This window comes from Trachypithecus francoisi, unplaced genomic scaffold, assembly GCF_009764315.1.
Source record: "Trachypithecus francoisi isolate TF-2019V2 unplaced genomic scaffold, Tfra_2.0 Lachesis_group13, whole genome shotgun sequence".
NCBI classification, from domain to species: Eukaryota; Metazoa; Chordata; class Mammalia; order Primates; family Cercopithecidae; genus Trachypithecus; species Trachypithecus francoisi.
Genome location: NW_022681458.1, coordinates 33,230,071 through 33,252,402, shown reverse-complemented (window position 1 = coordinate 33,252,402; position 22,332 = coordinate 33,230,071). Strand labels below are relative to the sequence as shown.

Below are 22,332 nucleotides of genomic sequence, written 5' to 3'. Positions count from 1 at the left end.
CATTGGCCAACTGAGGGTAGGCTTCCAGGGGAGGGAATAAAAAACTGAGCTTCCTATGTGCCGAATATCCAGTGCCTGTGTGGGGAACGACAAGCATGGATCTGGGCCTGAGTTGTAGAACACCCAGGGCACTTCTGATGGGCGCACAGAGCAGACAGCTGAAGCCATGGGAATGGAGGGAATGGAGTGAGGAAAAACCTGAATGGGAAGGTGGCTGAACCCAGATGAGGGTTGTTTGTTTTTACTTTGTTTACCTTACAATCTAGAACTATCTAAAAGTGTACTTCGGTAGTCTGCAATTTTCTCATTATATTTTGAAAAGTATGTTTTTGAAAATAACCAGAATGTTCACATATGCTTCCACAGTTTTTAACATTTCTCTGTATTTGTAAAATGTTCATACCTTCATACTCTTTATCCAGCTTCCCTTAATGCTTACATCTTACCCAACCATGGCATATTGATCAAAAATAAGAAATTAACATTATGCAAATTATAGACTTTATTCAGGTTTCACCCGTTGTTTCACTAATGTCCTTTTGCTGTTCCAAGATCCAAGGACCCAAACTTATCTGCAGGAAAGGAAAACTAGGGCAGTCTTTCAGTGGGACTCAAGGGGAGCAGGGTATGACAATATGAGAGACAGAGGATGTTTAGGGGTGACTAAATGGAAGGAATAATCTTACTGAAAGGTAAATGCTTAATAATGAAATCCCTTAAATAAAGTAAAATGAAAGCAATGTGGCAGCAGTGCTAAGAAATGGAGTCCAGTAAGGAGGCTGCAAAATCATTTCAAGACTAGCTCCTGCCTCTTCTTCAGGTTTGTAGAAACATAGGTCAGCTGGAGAAAGAGTTAGAAGGAAGATGAAATGATCTATGGCAGGGACAAATGCAGGAGAGCATATCTGTAATGTTTCGCTACTTAAAAATCCTTTCTGCTTTAAAATTCTAAAATTTTTATGATTAGGGACATACAGGATATCAGACTTATTTACAAATTTACAAACCAAATCATACTGGCATACTCTTCCTGGAGTACTATGCCCAGTCAGTAATCATATAGTCAACAAGTACTTACTGAGTGTCTAAAATAAGGCATTGTGCTACGTGCTGGAGATGAATACTTCAATGAACACAACTGATGAACAACAAAGAGAATTTCCAATTTCTCCTTACTAGGAGGGTAAGGAGAGGACCCTCACAAGCAGGGTCCTTCTTGCTTCCAAACACTATTCATTATTCTTCTTACAAAAATTAACCAACTTTGGTCACAATCATCTCTAATATTCCTTCAACATTATTTGTACAGTAAGCTAAAGTGGCTATGTATTTATTTAATGTTTCTTTGTGTATATATATTTCACATATGTTTATTTTCTCTCTCCTTTTATATGAGATTCTAAGCCCCTCCAGAAACACTTCCTCTACTGTCTTCTCCATCACGCTTCAATGTCTAATACTATAATTTACGTGAGGTCAGTCATAACAGACACAAAGAACTGGAAAATGCAATATATGCAGGAAAGATAAAGGAACCCAGCTTATTGTGTCTGGAGAAGATGTTGTGTCCAAGAGATTTAGTGGTGGCCATTAAAAATAAAGACTTTTAAGAGAGATAATGCCAATCATCTTTTTTTCCTCCCTGGAGGACGGGAGTTGTAGTATGAAAGCACTGAAGTCAAATATGGTAATATATTTCCTGAGAGGGAAGACTGGTAGGTATTAAAATGCGTCTCTTACAGTAATGCTTTTTAATGTAAATAAAAGAAGAAAAAGTGTTTTTTGCAGCTGTTTAGAGATAGGGACTCAGTTTTCTGCTTATAGGAGGTAAGGGTTTCCAAGGCAGGGCTAGATAACTTATGCTCACTGCCATTTATTCCTCTTTCCCCTAAGGCAGACTGAATTTGCAAGACATTCTCTAAATATTTTCTTTAGGAAGACCAAACACAGGGAAACTCTGGGTAAATATGGACCTAAAAGCCAAGCTTGGGAAAGCGTGGGCTGCAGCAACTTCCCATCTGGGTGACTCCAAGGGCTTTCCTCTGCTGTGGCTGAGGTCCTACAAGTGGGCCTGACGGGAGTCCTTTAGGAAATGAATGGGAAAAGTAAAGATTCCCAGAGCCAGTTTGCCTTAAACTCTGATTAGTAGAAAGGGGTCTGAAAAACAGGACTAAGGAAGAGGAGTTGTCTTGGTGGGGGAAAGGGTAGCTCAGATGTTGGAACTGTCTTTGGAAGGCTCAAGCGGAGTCACCTGTGAGTCCAAGTGCGCGATTTGTGGGCCCCCAGCTTATAGGTTTTAGGTGAAGCCCTGAGAAAAAGTGACAGCCCCAGGGGGCACATGCTGGGACATGAGAAAAGACTGGCTCCGGGTGAAACAGTACTATTAATATTTAGGAGTAGATAAACAGGAAGAGGACTGGGAAGGAGTAGGTTGACAGGGAGGAGAAAGAGCAGAAGAGCCAGCACCAGGGAAGCCAAGGAAGGAGATAATTTCATGAAGGAAGAAGGTGGTCAATGGCATCAACAGTAATGGAGAGGTCAGATAACGTGAGGAAGACTCTCAGGAGGCATGGAGAGTGCCTGCTGCCAAACAGGAATCCATCAGTGACCCCAGACAGGGTGGTTTCCGTGGAGGGGGAGGAAAGACTGGAGAGGGGTGAGGATTGTGGGTTACTCTTTTATGAAGTCAACTTTAAAGAAAAGGAGGGAAATCAGGCCACAGCTAAAGAAGGATGTAGGACTAAGAAAGGTTTTTTTTACTCAGGAGGCTGAGGCAGGAGAATGGCGTAAACCCGGGAGGCAGAGCTTGCAGTGAGCTGAGATCTGGCCACTGCACTCCAGCCTGGGCGACAGAGCGAGACTCCGTCTCAAAAAAAAAAAAAAAAGAGGATTTTTTTTTTTTTTAAACATAAGAGAGACTTGGGCATACTTAAACACTAACATTAAGAAGCTACTATAGAAACAAAAGCAGAAGACACAAAAGTAGAGATAATTGATGAAGCCTGGTCTTCAAAGGGCCTAAAGGAAATGGGATGTGGACCCAGCTGGAAGCTCTTTCAAACACATTTGCACATGTGTATGTACATGCAGGAAAACATACACACACACACACTCCCCACCACGGTGCACGCGCGCGCACACACACACAGACACTCCCCACACACAGTATTTTATTAACTGAAACGGTTCAAGTTGTTACTAAAATGTTATATAAAAAAGATTAATAATTACTCAACGGGGCACAGCGGCTCACACCTGTAATCCCAGCACTTTGGGAGGGTAAGGTGGGAGGATCACTTGAGCTCAGAAGTTTGGGACCAGACTGGGCAACATACCAAGACCCCGTCTCTACAAAAAATACAAAAATTAGATGGGGGTCCAGGAGCAGTGGCTCATGCCTGTAATCCCAGAACTTTGGGAGGCCAAGGCGGGCTGATCATCAGAGGATGGGAGTTCGAGACCAGTCTGATTAACATGGAAAAACCCCATCTCTACTAAAAATACAAAAAAATTAGCTGGGCATGGTTGTGCATGCCTATAATCCCAGCTACGCAGGAGACTGAGGCAGGAGAATCGCTTGAACCCAGGAGGTGGAGGTTGCGGTGAGCCGAGATCGCACCATTGCACTCCAGCCTGGGCAATAACAATGAAACTCCGTCTCAAAAAAAAAAAAAAAAAAAAAAAAAAAAAAAAAAAAAAAAAAAAAAAAAAAAAAAAAAGAGGATTTTTTTTTTTTAAACATAAGAGAGACTTGGCATACTTAAACACTAACATTAAGAAGCTACTATAGAAACAAAAGCAGAAGACACAAAAGTAGAGATAATTGATGAAGCCTGGTCTTCAAGGGCCTAAAGGAAATGGGATGTGGACCCAGCTGGAAGCTCTTTCAAACACATTTGCACATGTGTATGTACATGCAGGAAAACATACACACACACACTCCCCACCACGGTGCACGCGCGCGCACACACACACAGACACTCCCCACACACAGTATTTTATTAACTGAAACGGTTCAAGTTGTTACTAAAATGTTATATAAAAAAGATTAATAATTACTCAACGGGGCACAGCGGCTCACACCTGTAATCCCAGCACTTTGGAGGGTAAGGTGGGAGGATCACTTGAGCTCAGAAGTTTGGGACCAGACTGGGCAACATACCAAGACCCCGTCTCTACAAAAAATACAAAAAAATTAGCTGGGCATGGTTGTGCATGCCTATAATCCCAGCTACGCAGGAGACTGAGGCAGGAGAATGGCGTAAACCCGGAGGCAGAGCTTGCAGTGAGCTGAGATCTGGCCACTGCACTCCAGCCTGGGCAATAACAATGAAACTCCGTCTCAAAAAAAAGAATAAAATAAAATAAAAATAAAAAATAAATAAAAATAAAATAAAATAAATTAGCTGGGGGTAGCGGTGAATGCCTGTGGTCCCAACTACTCAAGAGGCTGCAGGAGGAGGATCAATTGAGCCCTGGAGGTTGAGGCTGCAGGGAGCCATGATCATGCTACTGCACAGAGCCAAAGAATAAATGAGATAAGAAGAGTCAACTCCACACTTCACTCACCCATCAAAGGAAACGTATCACAAGCAGGTAGCACTACTGAGTTTCCTGGTAGCAAAAAACATTGAAGAAACGTGCTAGAAGATCATGAAAACCAACTAGCACGATCGCTTCTAGTGCTAACATTTTCTATTTTATCATCTTTAGAATCGCCTGACACACTGGGAAGGTAACTTAGGCTTCATTTATAGATTGCTCTAATGAGAAAGGTGAGAAAAGATGAAAATTAAAAAGGAAAAAGGTCATATATGATTCAGAGCCTTTATATGATGTAGCTGGTACTTGGGGTTAAAAATGCAGAGATAATTGCCTATGAAATCAAAGGCAGTAATCTTAACAAAAAGGTAGAAGGGCCTCATTCCATTTTGTTCCATGACATTAAGTCAAATAAATCAAGACTCATTTAACTTGATTAATTTCTGAGAAGTTCAACTCAGCTCCCACCAAGCCCCAGTGCTCATGAGAAAAAAGGGATTGGGTCAGGCTCTGAAGTAGGCAGACCCTTTGCAAGGTTCTGATAGATTTGATAATATTACCATTTTCCTGAAGCTCAGTTCTTAGAGATGCACAACCGGCATTTAAAGACTCAATGATTAAAATGGGGGAAAAATTTTCAATGGAAATATCTTAGACAGGCTTTAAAGAAAAGACCCACAACACACACACACGTAAAATTAAAATGATAGCACAACACCAAAAGCAAACTCCACAATTTGATTCTAAATGATAAGGGTCTAAATAAAGAATATGGATAAGATGCATAAGGAATAATTTTAAAAGGAAAACCATTTATTCACGTAGTTTTACTGTCTTCCAAGAATATGTGCTCCAGGGTAGGTAATTTGTATTAAGTCGAGACAGCCAGTGTCTTTCCTTTGGAGGGCACATATATCCACACCGAAATCAGCAAAAAGCACTACGAAGCATCCCCAGGGAGATGCAATTTGGTGTTCTTGATATGAGCTGCAAACTCTTCCTGAAATAGTTACATTAGGCTGGATGTGGACAGGACTTGTATGTCCAGCCATACTCTGAGCTAATGGAAAAACAATTTTAAATCAAAGGCACATATTTCGATAGCAGCCCATGTGAAAGAAACAAGCTTCAATCACTTTTCTAGGTACCTCATTTTGCTAATCTCATTGGCTGAAAAAATGGCAAGATTGCACCAGATATTATATCTTGGCAGGTAGTTACAGGAAATAAGGGTCTCTTTTACCTGCTCATTCAGAAATCGTACTTAAGTTTCTTAGCAACAATCTAAAGCCTCGAGCAGAAATATTTGGGATGTAATTTTAATTGTGATTATAGTGGCACCTGATTATAAAAATGATAGATTATATCATAGCTGTTATATACCTAGCTCAAATTCTTAAGGTGTTTAACAGTTGCAAGAATATAACACTTGTCCTGCAATGAGTTTTATTTTTGTTTTCTCTTAGAAAATTATTTTAGAGCCTGGGCACGGTGGTTCACATCTGTAATCCCAGCACTTTGGGAGGCCAAGGTAGGTGGATCACCTGAGGTCAGGAGTTCGAGACCACTCTGGCAAACATGGTGAAACTCCATCTCTTCTAAAAATACAAAAGAAAAAAATTAGCTGGGTATGGTGGCTCACACCTGTAATCACAGCTGCTAGGGAGGCTGAGGCAGGAGAATCACTTGAACCCAGGAGGTGGAGGTTGCAGTGAGCCAAGATTGCACCATTGCACTCCAGCCCAGGTGACTGAGACTTCGTCTCAAAAAAAAAAAAAGGAAAAAAAAGAAAATGATTTTAGAGAATTTATATATTTCATTTAATCTCAGAATAAGAGAAAATAACATCCTGGCTTTTTGAAAGATCTCTGAGTAAATAAAGAGCTACGAATGTACGCAGATTAGTAAAATTAACATATAACTTTCCAGAGTTCCTTTTGAAAGTTTTCAAATCTATTTAGTCGTGAATGACACTGCAGACAGTCTGTAGCACCCTTTTACAGTGCTGATACTAGTATATACATGATTTGCTGAATTAGATCTCTGGAGAAAAAGAAGGAAGAGGGAGGAACTATCAGGATATCAGGAAGACAGATGACTCGAAAACCACACTTTTAGAAGTCATCTAATGGAAAAGAATTCTTGAAGTAGAATGAGAAGAATGGTTGCTATTAAAACTACCAAAATGACCTCCTTTATTTCTGAGTCCTGATAGATTCTGCAGCTAATCTGTTAAGGCTAAAGCCCCAGCTGCAGCTGATGAAATTTTTAACTAGCTAACTGGAAAAGTAGCCACAAAAGTCTGAGTAACCTTAAATCTTACAGAAAACATAAAGAGTTGTTTTCATTTACTGAGCTTAAAGAAGTGTTATCAACAAGTTTGAAGAGCTAATACTTACTGGTATTTAATGAGACTAATTTAGTGCTAATATGTTTGCTAAAATAGACTTATTCTTCTAAAATTCAGTATTAACCAGACTTTGCACATTTCAGTCTCAGATTTTGCTTGTAAGATATTCCTCATATGCAGTTCAGAGACATTGCAACTCCAGTCTGTATAGATTGTGCTTTTAGAGTTAGGCTGCCCTGGTCAGGCAGGGTGGCTCACGCTTGTAATCCCAGCACTTTGAGAGGCTGAGGCAGAGGATCCCTTAAACCCAGGAGATTGAGAGGAGCCCTAGCAACATAGTGAGACCCTGTCTCTACAAAAATAAAAATAAAAAAAATTAGGTGGGCATGGTGGCACACACCTGTAGTCCCAGCTCTCAAGAGGCTGAAGTAGGATTGTTTGAGCTTGGGAGGTTGAGGCTGCAGTGAGCTGTGGTCATGTCACGGCACTGAGCAACAGTGATACCTTGTCTCAAAAAGAAAAAAAAATAAAAAAAGAAAATTCTGCCCTAAGAGACATGTTCTTAATAAACTGCCCTCCCAGATCAAGTGTATTTGATTTACAACAGCATGCAATCTTTTCTCTCTGTATTAGATAATCCTTCTACTTAATATATTTGATTTTTTAGGGGGTGAGGGGAGAAGAGGGGGTATAGATATGAAGTGATTCTACCAGCTCATTTAGTATTAGATTGCTCATGCAATCTTTTGTTGAGTACACTGAATAATCCCCACCTACTTCTTCCAAGATCAATGACATGTAGGTATGCCCACATATCAAAACACCATTTTCACTCATTTCATGATGTTTAGACAAATATTTACCAGCATAAAAAAGATGTTCACAATATACTAAGTGAAATGGTTAAGGATAGTATGTACAGTATATACTTTCAGGCCTGGGTGCGGTGGCTCACACCTGTAATCCCAGCACTTTGGGAGGCTGAGGTGGGCGGATCACAAGGTCAGGAGATTGAGACCATCCTGGCTAACATGGTGAAACCCCATCTCTACTAAAAATACAAAAAATTAGCCAGGCGAGGTGGCGGGCACCTGTAGTCCCAGCTACTCTGGAGGCTGAGGCAGGAGAACGGCATGAACCTGGGAGGCGGAGCTTGCAGTGAGCCGAGATTGAGCCATTGCACTGCAGCCTGGGTGGCAGAGTGAGACTCCATTACAAGAAAACAAACAAACAAACAAACAAAAACAGCTTTCATGGGGAAAAATCGTCTGCAGAGGAAAAGGTCTGGGAGGATATGCATCAAAGTGGTAGGATATGGGTGGCTTTCTTATTTTTGTTTTCTATGATGAACAGTATTCTTTTGTAATAAGAGAAAAAATAAGTTTGGCCAAATTGGGCAGAATCTTCATTCATTTAATTAATTTATTCAACAAGTATTTATTAGCCCCCACAATATGTATAGCTCTAAGCAGTGAATATAACAGATAAAAAGTCATGACCTTTTGTAGCTTACATCTAGTAGAAAGGGCAGAGCCAGTGCATGTGGCTGCATAGTTTGAACAAAGCAAAACGTCTACATTCACACCTGATGGCCTAAGAGACAGAGACAGACAAAATAAAATATCAGGTTTTATGGTAATAAGTAAGCAGAGAAAGAAGACAGAAGGCATGTGTGGTGGACAGTGGGGTGCAAACAGACACTGTGTTGCCATTTAAAACAGAGTGGTCAAGGATGCTTCATTAAGTGATGGCTGCTCAAAGACCTAAAAGAGTTAGGAAGCAAGCTTGGTTTCACACTGAGAAACAAACTGATAAAAAAAAGAAAAAGGAAAAAAAAAGGAAGCAATCTCAGCAGTTACAGAGGGAATGGAAAAGCAAGGATGGAAACTCAGTAGCAGCCAGCCTGGTATGCCCAAGGACCAACAGAAAGGCCAGTGTGACTGGAACAAAGTGAATGAGGGGAAAGTAGTGGGCGATGAGGCAGAGAGGTAATGGGAGATGAGACCAGGTATGCCCTGGGCTTTCACTTGGAGCGAGAGGTGAAACTATTCATTTGGGCCAGGAGTGACATCATCTAATTTATATATTAGCTATAGTCTTAAGAACAGACTGAAGGGGGCTAAGGGTGGTGCAGGAGACCAGTTACTGGAATAATTCAGGCGAAAGGTGATGGTGGACCCCACCTGCAGCAGTGCAAGTGGTGAAAAGTGGATAGATTTTGAAGCTGAAGCTGACAGGGTTTGCTGACTGGATGTGGAATATGAGAGGTGTTTGGTTTAATCACTGGATGGACAGAGATGCCGTGAAGCAAGATGGGAAATACTGCAGGAGGAGTGGTTTGCAATGTGAGTGGGGGTGGGTGGGAATACTAGGAGCTCAGTTTTGGACATATTAAGGTTAAGATGTTATTAGACGGCCAAAGAGCATTCCAACCTTTGGACTTAGCCTCAGCTATAGTGAACTCACTAGAAAGACAGTTTTTTTCTGGCGTAACAAGGGAAGGAGGGAGAAGGCAGTCTTGGTAAATCAAGTGACATTTATGGAGACTGGTCTAAGAGCAGAGTAAGCTGCTAAATTTTGCTTGAAGGAAGAGGAAGCAACAAGAGTCTGTCAGGACACACACCACACACACACACACACACACACACACACACACACACACCACACATTTTTTTTCTGGTATTCACCAGGACAGTGTTAATAAAAATGGCAATCTTTATAATAGAAATTTCTCACCATTCAGTAAAACTGATATTTCAGTGGGAACTCCTGCTGGATATAATCATAATTTCAAATAAAAGGTGAGACCAAAGACAGGAAGAGATGGCTTAGAAGAATCACTTTGGGTATTCTCTCGAGACTCTCAAGCCAAGCCATTAAATTGCTTCGGAATGGTCTAAGTCAAGGACTTAACCTGACAAACATGTAGGAGCAAATGCTCCCTGAGAACACAATTCTGTCCTAAGCAACCATGGAAAGAGGCCTGATATTGCCTACTGCCTTTAACTAGTGCTGGAGAGAGATGAGTTTTACATTTATACCATAATGGGTTGTGGATTTGTCAGGCACCCCAAGCCCCCAAATCACATTTTTGATGATTGAGAATGGGAAATACTGAAGCATCCACATAAATTTCCCTGGACTGGATTTCACTTCAGCACTCAGAAGAGAAAATATGACTTAAACTGGGATTTCTGAAAAGCTAGTCCAAACAGCTGGTGTCAGTCTGGTGATGTTTTTAGCAGTCCAAAGAAAAATTTTAGAGAAAAAAAAATGTAGAACAATTTCTAAATCTACTTGATTTTAAAAAGCTGTTTGATTTCTAAAGCAGTTTGCCTTTTTTTTTTCCAGTATTACTATGTTCTTACGTGAAATGATGGTGAGAAATAGAGGGTCATGTTTTTATTTCTGTTTTGGCTAAAGATATTTATAAGGCAATCCTATAGTTATCTTCGCATTTTTGTTTTAAGTTTACAGGTCTGGGACATAGGAAGGTCTGGCAAATACTGACCTGGAGTAAATGCATTTGCTGGCACTAACCCAGTTGTCAGGTCTGGTTCTCCACGGCTGATCAAGCTTGCCACGAGCACAGGAGTGGCTCTCTCAGCAATCCGCCTCCCTGTTCAAGGAACACCACTGTCTGCCACCTCCCTGCCTTCCTTTACACTCTCAGAGTGTTGCATCTTAGAGTCATAGCTCCATTCCTTCCTTCCCTCTCTCCATCCCTCCCTTCCTTCTTTCCTATAGTTTTTGATGTTGTCTCACTCTGTTGCCAGGCTGGAGTACAGTGGCGCTATCTCAGTGCACTGCAACCTCCGCCTCCTGGGTTCAAGTGATTCTCCTGCTTCAGCCTCCTGAGTACCTGGGATTACAGGCACGTGCCACCACACCCAGCTAATTTTTGTATTTTTAGTAGAGATGGGGTTTCATCATGTTGGCCGGGACGGTCTCAATCTCTTGACCTCGCAATCTGCCTGCCTCAGTCTCCCAAAGTGCTGGGATTACAGGTGTGAGCCATCGCACCCGGCCTCTCTTCTTTTTAAAAAATTATTATTAAATATTTTTAACTGACATATGACTATATGTATTGATAGGGTACAATGTACTATTTCAATACATTATACAATGTATAATAAATCAGGGTAAGTAGCACATCTATCATCCCAAACGTTTATCATTTCTTTATGGCAGGAACATTCAAATGTACTCTTCTAGCTATTTGAAAATATAAAACAAATTATCGTTAACTATATTCACCCTACAGGGCTGCAGAAGGCCAGAACTTATTTCTCTAACTGTAATCTGTATTTGTTAACCAGCCTCTCCTTAACCCTCTCATCCCTCTACCCTTCCCCACCTTTAGTGACCACTGTTCTACTCTCTACTTCTATGTGATCCACTTTTTGAGTTCCTGCATATGAGTGAGAACATGGAGTATTTGTCTCTCTGTGCTTGGCTTATTTCACTTAACATAACATTGTCTAGGCTCATCCATATTGCTGTGAATGACAGGATTTCACTCTTTTTTATGGCTGAATGGTACTTCATTGTGTATATTTATCACATTTTCTTTGTCCATTTGATGGACACTTCCACAGTGAATAGTGGGATCCCCACAAACAGGAGGATGCAGATATCCATTTGACATAATGATTTCCTTTTTTTGGGCTATACACCCAGTAATAGGATTGCTGGATCATATGGTAGCTCTATTTCTAGTTTTTTGAGGAAGCTCCATGCCGTTTTCCATAGAGTCTGTACTAATTTACATTCACACCAACAGTTTATAAGAGTTCTCTTTTCTCCACATCCTTGCTGGTGGTTGTTATTTTCTGTCTTTTTGATAATAGCCATTCTAACTGGGGTGAGATGGTATCTCCTTGTGGTTTTGATTTGCATTTCCCTGATGCTTAGTGATGCTTTCTCTTCTTTCTAAATATCATCTGTCCCACCTATCTAAAAGGGCTGCTGTAAAGAACAAATGATACATTTAAGGGGAAGTACTCTGTGACTAATGAAATCATAATTATCTTTATATACAGTAAACTATTCTACACATAATTACGATTATTAACAAGCTTTTATTGCACCGCTAGCATGTGTGGTCTTCTATTTTAGGTTTCGAGGACAATCGTGGCCTTTAAGGGCCTTCTGATCTAGCCAGCAAGAGAGGATATATACATAGGGAGATGAAAACCATCCAAGCCCTTAAGTGCCAAATGTGTGGTCCAGATGATCACTGCTGGAAGAGACCAGAGAAGGGATCAGCTACTGAGGACAGGTGGGAAGAGGCAGCACTTGAGTTGGCTTTAAAGTAAGAGAAGCCAAGTCAAGTCGAGTCGAGAGGACTGGGAGGCAGCTGGTGTCAAGGAAATGAGTATGTCACTTTGGCTGGGCTGGGGTGGCTGTGGTCCATCAGGAACACAGTGGAAGATTCTGGCTCGTGGTGTGGTCCACATAGGAACCATGTGGATGTTAAAGTTGTGCATGTAGGTCAGGGTCAGATGACAGAGAACCTGGAAAACCCATCCAAGAGTGTTGCTTTATCCTGTAGGTAGCTGAACTACTCACTGTCTAATAAGACCATTTTACAGTAGCACATATGTTAGAGGGACTGAGGAGGGGTGCCATGGGGAGGTAGGATCCCCAGTTAGAAAATTATTAAAATTAAAAAAAAGAAAAAAAGAAAATTATTAAAATAGCTGGGCGCGGTGGCTCATGCCTGTAATCCCAGTACTTTAGGAGGCGGAGGCGGGAGGATCACCTGAGGTCAGGGGTTCGAGACCAGCCTGACCAACATGGAGAAACTCCATCTCTACAAAAAATACAAAATTAGCTGGATGTGGTGGCACATGCCTATAATCCCAGCTACTTGGGAGGCTGAGGCAGGAGAATTGCTTGAACCCAGGAGGCAGAGGTTGCGGTGAGTCAAGATGGCACCACTGCACTCCAGCCTGGACGACAAGAGTGAAACTCCATCTCACACACATACACACACAAAAGAAAAGAAAATTACTGAAATAAGGTGATGAGAGTAGAGACAAGGGGGATGGCAATGGGAATGAAAAATAAGGGAAGAATTTGGCTCTTAGAGAACCTTAAAGCAAAACTTTTGAACTATGTCAAGGTTCAAACTAGGGGAAAATAAGGCAATAATGCCATGATTAACTGAAACACACCTGACCACATGGACACACACACACACACACACACACACATATATATTTTGAGGTCGAGTCTTGCTCTGTCTCCCAGGCTGGAGTGCAGTGGCGCAATCTTGGCTCACTGCAACCTCTGCCCCCCGGGTTCGAGCGATTCTCCTGTCTCAGCCTCCCGAGTAGCTGGGATTACAGGTACATGCCACCACGCCCTGCTAATTTTTGTATTTTTAGTAGAGACGAGTTTCACCATGTTGGCCAGGCTGGTCTTGAACTCCTGGCCTCAGGTGATCCACCCACCTCGGCCTCCCAAAGTGCTGGGATTACAAGTGTGAGCTGCTGCGCCTGGCCCATATGGATATATTTTTCAGGGAAAAAATAATTTCAATTTGAAGTGGGGATGTCCAGTAGGCAGTTGGACATAACAAACTAGTGAGTGATCTCCTCAAGGAAGAGTGCTGGGCCAAACGTTGTCACCTTATAGTCAGTGTCGATTTAAAGAGGGACCATGACTCTGTCCCTGCAGATGACAACAAAGTGCCCTGAGAAGGCCCGGTGTGGCAGCTCATGCCTGTAATCCCAACACTTGGGGACGCTGAGGCAGGTGGATCACTTGAGGTCAGGAGTTCGAGACCAGCCTGGTCAACATGGTGAAACCCTGTCTCTACTAAAAATACAAAAATTAGCCAGGTGTGGTGGCGCATGCCTATAATCCCAGCTACTCAGGAGGCTGAGGCAGGAGAATCGCTTGAACCTGGGGGGTGGAGGTCATAGTGAGCTGAGATCGTATCACTGCATTCCAGCCTGGGTGACAGAGAGAGACTCTGTCTCAAAAACAAAACAAAACAAACAAACAAAGAAAAAAACAACAAAAAATCAAGTGCCCTGAGAAAGGGGCACCTTCTGCCAGCTCACATAAAAGTTGCCACACTGGCTCCTGTCAAGGCTGGAGGATTATGCAGAAGGCCAGCCGAGGTGCTGGGTATCCCTAGTATTAGGGAGCTGGAGGAGGATGTGGAGGCAGTGAGGGCAAGGAGAAAGGGGAGACCCGGACAGGGCAGAGTGCAGAGAAGGACAGGGAGAAGGAGGTCTAGGAGAAATGGTGACCAACAATGCCCAGGAAGCCAAAGAAACAAGGGCCTCAGGAAGTCAAGGTGTCAGAGAAGAGTGCAATCCACAGTCAGCCTGCAAGGGGCCATGTCAGAAGTGAGTAGGGCAAAAGGGAAATGGAGACAGTTCTGAGTGCTTAAGATGGGATCTTAGGTGGTAGCACGAACAGGGGAGAGGTTTTTTTTTTTTTTAGTGAGAGGGCAGGTAAAAAAAATCAGAGTATGACATTAATTAAATATGTTAGAAGCAGGGAAGGAGGATTAAGGGGCATGGTCCCTGAAGGATCCAGGTGGATCACTACTGATGGGCCAGAGTCTGCATCTCATAACTTCTACTGATGCTGTGTGCTCTGCACAGAAAGGCGTGGCAATTCCCTGAATCCCAGGCTCTTGGAGGCCTCCAAGCTCATCTTTCTTTTGCCTCTTCTCCCCTGTTCACCTCCTGGCTCCTCCTGAATTATGATCTGCTTAAAATAAGAGTTATAGCAGCTAATATTTCCTGAGAGCTTGCTCTGTTCTGGGCATTAACTCCCTGAATTCTCGCACTTTCCTTATTGAGGTGGTATTGTCTCCAGGTGAGAAAACTGGCTCTGAAAGCTATCAGAGACAGAAATAAGCTCTGAGCTCAGGCAGTCCAACTTAACTCAGAGTTTATAATAAACCACCTCCATTTGTGTCCTCACTTGTTTCTTTTTTCTCAGTTTGCCCCACCTGGGCTTGGTAACCCAGCTCTAATCTTTAGCTCTGTGGTGAGGCTGCTGCTCCAGGAAATGGCCTAGCCCAAGCCTTAGGACACCCCAACCCATCTTCTGAGGAACTTTGAAGTCGACCTGGTGTTATTTCTTCTAGTTCTACAAGCCTCTTCATGTCTGTTTTTTGACAGAACCACATCTAGACATTCGGCATCCTTTGAGATGGACTTCCTGACTGAGTTATGGATCTAGTATCTGAGACATCTGCAAACTCTATTCTTAATATTTAATTACATGGCCTTGGAGTTAAAACCTCAAACGCCTAGGCCCGGGGAACCATGATAAATGAATTAAATGGGCTGGAGATGAGAAAAACAGGGCAGCAATGTGTTATATGCCAAGTGGTACTGGGTTTGGGGAGACAAACTAGAGCAGAAGAAGTTACGGCAAAGCGGAGAGTCGAGTGTCTAAAGCTGATCTCTGCTACACAGAATGAGGGAAGCTCTGTGTAATCAGAACTCATTTCCCAAGAGAAACCAGAAAGCTTTACTTTGTGTGTGCATGAACACTCCTGATTTTTTAAAAGTTGGCAACTATTTCACAATTTCAAAACTTTGTGGGGCCATCCCTGTAAGGCCAAACAAAACATGTCTGCTGGCCAAATCTGGCCTTGAGGCGACACATTCTACTGCTCCTGTGTGTGACACATCCTGCCGTTCCCGTGTTCAGCCAGAGCTGAGGCTCTTCCTAGCAGGTCTTAACGTCCCTCCCAGACATTTCCCTAACAGCTGCCGACCCGGATGTGTCCTGACATTGCCATGTATGCCCAGATTTTCCACAGAGTTCTTCATGCACCTTCATGTGTGGACACTGTAAATAATTCTTCTCATGAAAAGTTAACTAGACCTTGAACTAATTCAGCAGGGCCGCCATCTGGGAGTCCTCAGAAACAGTGAATTGTCAGCACTGTAAACATTTTAAGCTTCGGGGAGGACACTGACTTTTTCTAAACTAATCACCCCTGCCAGTCAAAATGTGCAGCATGGGTTCAAGAACAAGGCGTTCATTTAACAACAATAACAAAAACAGTGAGGATGAAAACCGGACAGCCATCATAATGAAAGGCCTAAAAGCAAACTGTGACTTCCCTAATAAGGCGACGGCCAAAGCTGGCTCCCTGGCAGTCGAGCGCCAATACAATTAATCAGTCTGTTTTCAGTTTTCTCACGACAGCAATATTAACAGTTTGCTTTATTCTGTTTATATGGTGCTGACAGGTCTTCGGCATGTTGGGCCTACTTGCTGGAGATTAATGGCCACTCTCATATTGAGGTAAAAACCAGGCAGGAAGAGAATGCCTTTTACGACTAGATAAGAACTAGATACTCTTGCTTTTTTTTGTTCCCCATCAACTCCTCCCTCTTTTAATTTCCATCGGGGATATATAAGATGAGTTAAGTCCAGCAAGTTCACCTCAGTGTTTAAACTCCCCCACTTTAGATGTTGTATCCTCAGGTAAAACAAAGGGAGCCTCAGATATTGATTTTGGATAAACTCATTACATATAAAGGTATTGGCGACTGACTTTGTTTTTTTTTTTTTTTTTTTTTTTGAGACAGAGTCTCGCTCTGTCGCCCGGGCTGGAGTGCAGTGGCCGGATCTCAGCTCACTGCAAGCTCCGCCTCCCGGGTTTACGCCATTCTCCTGCCTCAGCCTCCGGAGTAGCTGGGACTACAGGCGCCCGCCACCTCGCCCGCTAGTTTTTTCTATTTTTTAGTAGACACGGGTTTTCACCGTGTTAGCCAGGATGGTCTCGATCTCCTGACCTCGTGATCCGCCTGTCTCGGCCTCCTAAAGTGCTGGGATTACAGGCTTAAGCCACCGCGCCCGGCCTGTTTTTAAGAAGTCAGGTCCCGGCCTGTTTTTAAGAAGTCAGATTCGGCCGGGCGCGGTGGCTCAAGCCTGTAATCCCAGCTGGGAGGACGAGATGGGTGGATCACGAGGTCAGGAGATCGAGAACATCCTGGCTAACACGGTACCCCGCCTCTACTAAAAATACAAAAAAAAAAAAAAAAAAACTAGCCGGGCGAGGTGGCGGGCGCCTGTAGTCCCAGCTACTCGGGAGGCTGAGGCAGGAGAATGGCGTAAACCCGGGAGGCGGAGCTTGCAGTGAGCTGAGATCCGGCCACTGCACTCCAGCCTGGGCGACAGAGCGAGACTCCGTCTCAAAAAAAAAAAAAAAGAAGTCAGATTCAGCCTGGGCAACATGGTGAAACCCCGTCTCTACTAAAAATACAAAAATTAGCCAGGTGTGGTGGCGGGTGCCTGTAGTCCCAGCTACTCAGGAGGCTGAGGCAGGAGAATTGCTTGAACCCGGGAGGCGGAGGTTGCAGTGAGCCGAGATCACGCCACTGCACTCCAGCCTGGGCAACAGAGTGAGACTCTGTCTCAAAAAAAAAAAAAAAAAAAAAAAATGAGTGGCTGGCCAAGTGTGGTGGCTGACACCTATAATCCCAGCACTTCGGGAGGCTGAGGTGGGCAGATCACCTGAGGTCAGGAATTCAAGACCAGCCTGGCCAACGTGTTGAAACCCCATCTCTACTAAAAACAAACAAATTAGCCAGGTGTGGTGGCACATGCCTGTAATCCCAGCTACCCAGGCGGCTGAGGCAGGAGAATTGCCAGAACCTGGGAGGTGGAGGTTGCAGTGAGCCAAGATCGCACCACTGTACTCCAGCCTGGGTGACAGAGTGAAACTCCGTCTCAAAAAAAAAAAAAAAAAAAAAAAAAAAAAGGTGTGGCCTGGCTGCAGGAAGTATGGACACCCCAGCAACACTCTTGGAGGTTATTTCACTAAATAGCCATATTTCAAAATAAATCATCCCTGGTTGTTTAGTGGCTAGAAAAACAATTTTTTAAAGTTATATTTTAAATTTTTTAATAAAAAAGATTTTAAAAAATTCAAGACCAGCCCCCTCAACTTACCTCCTCCCTCAAAAACTGTAAAAGTACTACTTGTTACTAGCATACTTTTCTCTGCCTCAGGTTTGAGAGAAATGGTAACCCTAAACAATATTTTAAAAACATGTAAGCATAGGAAATCCAAAATAACAAAATTGAAAATAAAGCAGTGCCTCCTCAGTTTCCGTAGGAATCAACGTCTCATTGCTGGCCTGTAGGGAGACGCCTCCACCCATTTTATGAAAACAGTCACACGGAGAAGCACGCACTGTATAAGCAGAAACTACAGGTCTGGGCCCAGCTAGCGTTCCATCTGACTCTCCCTTGCTCACTCCTTTCTTGACATAGCAGCAGGAAAAGAGGATTAATTCTAGTAGAGAGAATAACAGGGGGTGGCTTTTAAGTGCAATATTTTATCAGATATTTTTAAAGTCAAATATAAGAACAGTCTAGGATAAGAAAGTGATATTAATAGCAATAATAGTATTTACTGTGTGCTTACTATGTCCAAGCACTTTTTAAGCACTTCAGTTGTGTGAACTCATTTAATTCCCACAAGGGAACGCCTTGAGAGCAAAGTAATAATTTTTGTTTGAAGGGCAGGGTATTTGAGAGTAGAACAATATACTGGGTTAGACTTAGGCAGATCTTGAATTCTATACTTCTATTTTAAATAATTTATCTAACGCAAAGGTTAGATTGAAGAGGGAAGAAATGTTAGGCTAGTTAGGACACTGCAATAGCCTTGAGATTCTCAACCAGGGTAATGTATTAGAAGTAAAAAGGAGGCCGGGCGCGGTGGTTCAACCCTGTAATCCCAGCACTTTGGGAGGCCGAGACGGGCGGATCACGAGGTCAGGAGATCGAGACCATCCTGGCTAACACGGTGAAACCCCGTCTCTACTAAAAAAATACAAAAAAAGCTAGCCGGGCGAGGTAGAGAGCGCCTGTAGTCCCAGCTGCTCGGGAGGCTGAGGCAGGAGAATGGCGTAAACCCGGGAGGCGGAGCTTGCAGTGAGCTGAGATCCGGCCACTGCACTCCAGCCTGGGCGGCAGAGCGAGACTCCGTCTCAAAAAAAAAAAAAAAAAAAAAAGAAGTAAAAAGGAGAGGAAAGATTTGAGAGTTATCTCAGAAACAGAACCATCTAAAATTTTTTGGACTGATTTGATGGCTCTTTCATTCATTTGCTTATTCACTCAACTATTTTTCAGTGTTTTGGATGGGTCAGACATTGTGCTAACTGAAAAATAAGAAGGTAAGAAAAAGAAGACCCTGAAGATGATTCCCTCCCCAAAATTGGGCTATTAGTCATTACTCAGTGGTCTAAAGTGACACTTAATATACATCCATCCCTACCTCCATCTAGCCATTCAGTACTTACTGAACACCTACCTTGTGCTAGGCATTGCATTATATAATGGTTATGAACAAGTCCAGGAAAGAAAAATATAGGGAAAAGGGAGAATGAAGGAGAAAAATGCCATCTTCATTCTCATAGCTTTAGGAGTGCCTTGTTTCTAGAATTCCCATTTCTTTCCTGGTGGTCTGGCCATAAGGCACAGTACATAGTGGTAAACCACCAGACTGCTGGAATTGAGTAGAGATTCTTAGTCATCCAAATGAGGAGAGGACCTTCTATTTAATTTCTAAATGTGTGCCTTGATTTGGCATATTTTAAGCAGAGCAAAACATTATACCATAAAGATATCTAACATGATTCCCATGTACAGATTTTAATATTGTCTAGAAATACAGGTACAAGAAAAATAAGCTCTGAGCAAAGCCAAAAGGTACTGAAAAATAATAGAACATACTTTGAACATTAAAAATCTTGTATCTGATTTGGTTGGTAAATTAGTTTGAGACATATAATTCTATTGCCTTCCAAGGAAAGCCCTGAGCTTTTAAAATTAAGATATGCCTAGACTTTATAAGAATAAATCCTGACCACTTTCTGTGCTTTCTGAAAAACAACTAGGTAATAGAATGACTACCACTGAGAAGTATTTTGCTTTATGGTAGCTGTCTTTTCATTATTATTTTATGAGAGCTAGTCTAGATATTATATATCCTTCACTATCTACATTTAGTTCTTTTCAGATGCCTGGGGTTATGTCAGTTTCTTTGGATCTAATTGGATCTCAAAACTCCATCACTTCAATACTTTCCAAAGGTTCTTAGGCAGGTAGGCTTACCTCCAAAAACATTAACATGACTAATGCATGCGGCTGGTCATTTCTATTAAAACAGAAAAATTAAAAGGTATTTTTAGAGACTTATGAACGCTATCAACAATTATTTCAAGTATAAGCTAGTTTGTATACGCCAAGGGTGAGACTTTAAATGCCTATAAAATCTGTCTGTAAAAAAGGAATTTTATGAGAGCAGGCACATTTTAGTTTCAACTTTAAGGATCTGAGCCTGCTTTGGACTTGGTGTTCTATGAACTATGAGCTAACTAAGTTACGGGAAAGCAGCCTGCACCCACGGTAAGATGAAAAGGCAGAATCCTGGGCCTGTGCATTTTAATTATAGCTCTACTGCCTGCATCATTGACCACGTTTGGGTATTTGTTTCTGCACAGAAAATAAGATTTGAGGCCCACACAGTGGCTCACGCCTGTAATCCCAACACTTTGGGAGGCTGAGGCAGGAGGATCGCTTCAGTTCAGCTTGAGCAACAGCTTGGGCAACAGAATGAGTCTCTGTCTGTATTCTTTAAAAAATAAATAAATAATAATAATAATAAATATATAAAATAAAATAACATTTGAATAACCATTTACTTATTTCCCATTGAAAATGCTTTTTAGTTATGAACTATTATAAACATGCTTATATTTTGCTGATGAGAAACAGGAATTGACATTGGAAAAAGTACAAAATACTACATAAGCGACCAATATAGATACTTCCATGATTATTATCTCAAATTAACATATGGGTAAGAGAAGGCTTCACCGTCCTGGGCACTCAATCCATGGGTGAAAGCCTTCAGTAACGGTGAATGTTATTTTCATTTTGCTTGGCTTAACCAAATGGGGACCTTGGAGTAAAAAAAGTAAAAAGATGAGCCCAGAGAGAGGCTGGCAGTGGAGAGGCGGAGGGAGAGCCACAGAATTAGAGGCGGTCTGTGCTGGAAAGGCCCTTTGGAGATCATCTCACCACCCTCCATGGGCGGGAAAGAAAAACAAACGGGAGCCGTCTGAGATTTATGACTCTTACCTGCGGCGGAGATCCTCTGCCACCGCTGCCCGGCAGCTGAACAAATAGGCTCGGAGCGACTTCAGCCGCTGCCGCAGCCGCAGCACGGCGGCCAGCGGCTCTGCGTGGTGGTACAGCATGGCGTTCTCCTGCTGGATGTCGATGAGCGGCTCCTCGTACACATACTCCAGAAACTCCTTGGCCTGCTTCGACACCTACAAAACAAGCATTGTCAGTCAGTCCTGGAGAAGCGCCTGGCTCTCCACACCTGCTCAAACTAGGAACCATAGCTGATATATCCAAGGAACATGATTATTTTCTGAATACAGACAAATGAAAAAGTCTGTAGTAGAATTAAATGTAAATTTTGACTTCTCTCTCTTCCAGACATTCAACTGTAAGCTAGGAAGGAATTTATTAATTCTGTATCTTGACTGCAGTGGTGATTATAGGAACTTACACATGTGATAGAAGGGCACAGTATGGTGCCATTACACTGACCCATTAGACCAATGTCAATTTGCTGTTTTTGTTTTTGATATTGTACCTCAGTTGCCTAAGATGTAGCCAAGGGAGGAAACCGTGTGAAAGGTACATAGAACTTCTCTGAATTGTCTATGCAATTTCCTGTGAATCCACGATTATTTCAAAATAAAAAAGGAATTAATTAAGAAGACTGTCTTAATACAAATGCAGATTTTAAAAAATGACATAAATTTATATGTGCATATATATGTATGAATATTCCGTAAGACTTTTAAAAAGTAGCCACTTAAAAAATAGGCAAATCGGCCGGGCGCGGTGGCTCAAGCCTGTAATCCCAGCACTTTGGGAGGCCGAGATGGGCGGATCACGAGGTCAGGAGATCGAGACCATCCTGGCTAACACGGTGAAACCCCGTCTCTACTAAAAATACAAAAAACTAGCCGGGCGAGGTGGCGGGCGCCTGTAGTCCCAGCTACTCGGGAGGCTGAGGCAGGAGAATGGCGTAAAACCCGGGAGGCGGAGCTTGCAGTGAGCTGAGATCCGGCCACTGCACTCCAGCCTGGGAGAAAGAGCAAGACTCCGTCTCAAAAAAAAAAAAAAAAAAAAAAAAGGCAAATCAAGGCCAGGTGTGGTGGTTCATGCCTGTAATCACAGCACTTTGGGAGGCTGAGACAGGCAGATCACTTGAGATCAGGAGTTCGAGACTAGCCTGGCCAACATTGTGAAACCCTGTCTCTACTAAAAATACAGAAATTAGCCAGGCATGGTGGCACATGGCTGTAATCCCAGCTACTTGGGAGGTTGAGGTGGGAGCATTGCTTGAACTCAGA

At 42.6% G+C, this 22,332-nt stretch overlaps 1 protein-coding gene across 10 annotated transcripts in view; it reads right to left on the bottom strand.

The window, feature by feature from the left end:
• Positions 1-22,332, bottom strand: part of PLEKHM3 (pleckstrin homology domain containing M3) — a 209,466-nt gene that overhangs the window by 87,062 nt on the left and 100,072 nt on the right. For 7 of the 10 annotated variants that reach the window (XR_004441597.1, XM_033230496.1, XM_033230498.1 and 4 more), the window contains one exon: positions 21,038-21,231. Coding sequence is in view for 7 of the 10 variants with exons in the window: in XM_033230496.1 (XP_033086387.1) it covers positions 21,038-21,231 (194 nt within the window). In the remaining 3 variants the exon portion in view is untranslated. Of the gene's footprint in view, positions 1-20,008; positions 20,052-21,037; positions 21,232-22,332 lie in introns of all 10 variants that reach the window. The other 3 variants (XR_004441598.1, XR_004441599.1, XM_033230501.1) reach the window with 1 other exon arrangement.